The following is a 3,900-nucleotide window of genomic DNA, read 5'->3' as shown; positions in this document are numbered from 1 at the left end:
TCTGACAGTGATCATTACACAGTGTGGCTATAATTCCTCACTTCACCATCTGTGTCTCAGCTTCCGTCTCCAAAATGAGCGTACGCATGGGTCAGAGCTGGCTGAAGGACCGCACATTTTCACGTCAAGTTTGGATTTCATAAAACACAACCTTTGCATGAAAAGTGGTGTACGCAAGTTTCTGGGCTTGTTTTGTGCGTACGGAAGCTTTATAAATCCAACTCCTGATCTGTGAGCACAGCTGTGAAAGAAAGACAGCCTAGCAAACTGTTGTGTGAAGCTTGTGGGAGGATACCCAAAATGTTTGTCCCAAGTCAAACATGCAACTCTACCAACGACTAAAACAATGCATGTAAACATTTCACCTTTTTGTTTTGAATTAAGTAATAATTTTTTTCTAAAAGATTATCTCTCATTACGCGGGTGTTTAACAAATAGAAACATCTTAGAGAATCCTAACCTGATCTAATGTCAGATAGTGAAAATCTATAAAAGAAATAGAATTCTGAATGAGTTTTTCTGTGATAAATAAAAAAATCCTCAGTTTAAATAGTCTATTTTTGAATGAGAGGGAAACGTGTGCACGTCCTAATGTAATACACTGAGGAGATTTATTCCCTTCTAGTCTTGCCCTAATAAATAATCACTCTGTTGAAGGTAAAACACAACTGAAAGTTCTGTGTGGTCCAGGACCTGTGGGACACCCAGTGGTCTGCCTGCTCGTCTGTTGGCACAGCAACAGGACATAATGAGGAGAATTTGATGCTCTATGTCTTGTTGTGGTCTGCGTGCCGTGTTCAGCCTTTCCTGAGTCCTGAACTGAACCACAGATTCGACCAGCGGGGGGGTTGTAAACTCTCCAGTTAGTTGTGAGAATGATTCACTTCTTTCAGAAAGTACTTTGCTCTTTAAGCGAGTTTTTTTTTTAATAACCACCCACCTCTTGTACACAATCTTCAGGTCTCTCCACTCCAGAAAGCTGCACATCTTGGGTTTCCGGGCCAGGACTGTCTGCACCAGCTCTCTGGTGATCTTTTTTTTCTCCTTGTCAGACAGAGGCACGTACCATTTCTGGAGCCGGAGCTTGCCTTGCCGACTGAACAGGAGCATGAACTGCATCTGAGATGACAAAACCCAGAGATGTGAATGAAAGGATGGGAAGAAAAGAGTGGGTGGCTGGAGACATCCGCACAGAGACTAAAAATAAAATAAAATAGATTACAAAATGAGCATTCAAATCACACCAATTCACATGTGCAGCAGGATGAAGTCACTCATTCTGACAAATTGTGCCAAATTAAATAAATCATACAGCAAACCAGGAGAAGAGAAAATACCGCGTGACTAATTTGCCCCTATAATTAGATAAAGCAATTACAGGAAATGGAAATAGACGAGAATTATTTTTATCCTCAGAGTTAAATGAACCTTCCCATCAACGTAACGGAAGTACCGCTAACACTAGCTTGCTCTTACACCACTTAGCTTGCACGAAACGCGACAAACCGAGAGTTTAAACCCGTTCTGTTATACAAGACAAAAATAAAAAAACACCTTATCAGAACTACTTACCATGTACAACAGCGCTGTGTTCGGCTCTAATGACAAGAGCTTCCCACTTCCACCCCGTAACACGGCCACYTGACATCCAGCTTCTGATTGGCTGCCGGGACGCGCTYGACGTAGTTCATTGGTTGATACATGTCAACAGTTTCCGCCTGTCTAAGACTTTAATTTAACACACAAAGCCTTATTGGTCGGTGTAAACGTCAATCAAACTTTGAGGCTACGCCCATTAAAACTTTATCACAACAATAAGCGAATGATAAAATATGGTGCATTCAGGTTCTATCGGAGAGGTTAGAAAAAAAAACTATAAAGATTTGGAATGCATTTTAGAATATAGTCAGAGGCTCTGGGTGCTGAAAGCCTAAATTTAGGTCATCACGCAGGATGTGTTTTGGACCAGAGATTCCTTCATTTGCTAGTGTGCTGCATCAAACTAATTCAAATCTACACATTGAATTTTTATTAAACCACTTCTTAATTCTGATGTTTTTTTTATTGCAATAAACAAGATGAATTTTCAGTTAAATCATCACACAATTTAAAAGTTGGCTATTTTTTAATAGAAACAATTTTATTTAAAAATATGATGAGTGGCTGCCAGCATAATAAAAAGTGGAAAACTGCYCGAGTATGTAAAAAAGTTACAATGTCTCTTAGGCTCAGCAAGACCTACTCTGTAAATGCTTTGATGCCTTTACAGATATAGGAGGCTGCAAAAATATTCACCCCTTGGTCTTTTGTTGTTGTTGTTGTTGTTGTTGTTGTTGTTGTTGTTGTTGTTGTTTGTTGTTGTTGTTGTTGTTGTTGTTGTTGTTGTTGCAACCTAAAATTTTAACAGATTTTAAAATGAAAAGCATGTGAATATATATTCACACAGCCCATCTGACTTTAAAATCCCAACGATGAGTTTCAGAAGTCATATAAGTTAAATAAGATCAACCTGTGAAGCGTTCAAGTGTCAAATGATTAGAATGTACTGTACATAAACATGTTCTGATCACTCACAGAATCAGCATCGTTCAGTACTTGCATGTGTCAGGCAACAGGCAAGATACATCATGGGAAACTAATGTCCACACACAGGTCAAAGACGACAATCAGGGTTCTGTCCTAAACACTGTCCCAGAACACTGAACATCCCACAGTGCATCATAACTTTTTTATTGGAATATAAACAGATTATACCACTACAGCAAACCTGACAAGAAAGAAAGTCATCCACCAAACCCATTGAGCATTCATCAGACAAGAAACGTGGGAGTCAAAGATAACCATGAAGAAGCTGGACAGTTTTTCTCATATGAGACTATGAGTAAAAAATAAGACAGACTATTCAGAATTTGCAAAAGGCATTTTGACGACCATGAGAGAGAAGGTGCTGTGAAGACATGCAAACCTTTTTAACATAAAATATAACACCATGAATACCTCTCATGATGAATAAACCATCTCTTTAGTAATGCAGAGGTGACAGCATCATGCTGTGGGAATGTTTTTATTTTTGGCCTGGAAAATTGGTCAGAATTTAGGAGAAACACAGAGAAATCCTTGACAGGAGCTTGTTGAGATCTTCCAGAGATTTGAGACTGGGACAGAGGTTCACCTTCGAGCAGGACAACAACGTGAATGCAGAGAGATGTACCCTGAAGAGACCTGTTGACTCAAGGCCCAAATGTGGCCCRGAGCATTTTATGTGGCACATGAGAGCTTCAAAGATATACAGGTCCTTCTCAAAAAATTATCATATTGTGATAAAGTTCATTGTTTTCTGTAATGTACTGACAAACATTAAACTTTCATTTATTTTAGATTCATTGCACACCAACTGAAGTAGTTCAAGCCTTTTATTGTTTTAAAATTGATGATTTTGGCAAAAAAGTAAAGAAAAACCAAAAATCCCTGTCTCAAAAAATTAGCATATCATGGAAAGGTTCTGACTTATTAACCTAATCATCTGAATCAACGAATTAACTCTAAACAYCTGCAAAAGATTCCTGAGGCTTTTAAAAACTTCCAGTCTGGTTCATTACTCAAAACCACAATCATGGGTCAGACTGCTGACCTGACTGCTGTCCAGAAGGCCATCACTGACACCCTCAAGCAAGAGGGTAAGACACAGAAAGACATTTCTGAACCAATAGGCTGTTCCCAGAGTGCTGTATCAAGACACCTCAGTGGGAAGTCTGTGGGAAGGAAAAAGTGTGGCAGAAAACGCTGAACAATGAGAAGAAGTGACAGGTCCCAGAGGAAGATTGTGGAGAAGGGCCGATTCCAGACCTTGGGGGACCTGCAGAAGCAGTGGACTGAGTCTGGAGTACAAACGTCCAGAGC

General features: G+C 39.6%; 1 protein-coding gene across 5 annotated transcripts in view; it reads right to left on the bottom strand.

The window, feature by feature from the left end:
* The window catches only part of LOC106512429 (adaptor related protein complex 1 subunit sigma 2), a 40,637-nt gene extending 38,983 nt beyond the window's left edge, over nt 1-1,654 (bottom strand). For all 5 annotated transcript variants that reach the window (XR_001309675.1, XM_014001053.1, XM_014001050.1 and 2 more), the window contains exons 1-2: nt 1,573-1,654; nt 941-1,119 (exon numbers count right to left, since the gene is read on the bottom strand). Coding sequence is in view for 4 of the 5 variants with exons in the window: in XM_014001053.1 (XP_013856507.1) it covers nt 941-1,119; nt 1,573-1,575 (182 nt within the window). In the remaining variant the exon portion in view is untranslated. The remainder of the gene's footprint in view (nt 1-940; nt 1,120-1,572) is intronic.
* Between the last annotated feature and the right edge of the window lie 2,246 nt (nt 1,655-3,900).

The sequence above is a fragment of the Austrofundulus limnaeus genome, unplaced genomic scaffold, assembly GCF_001266775.1.
Source record: "Austrofundulus limnaeus strain Quisiro unplaced genomic scaffold, Austrofundulus_limnaeus-1.0 Scaffold8, whole genome shotgun sequence".
Taxonomy (NCBI): Eukaryota; Metazoa; Chordata; class Actinopteri; order Cyprinodontiformes; family Rivulidae; genus Austrofundulus; species Austrofundulus limnaeus.
This window is presented reverse-complemented; position numbering and strand designations above follow the sequence as displayed.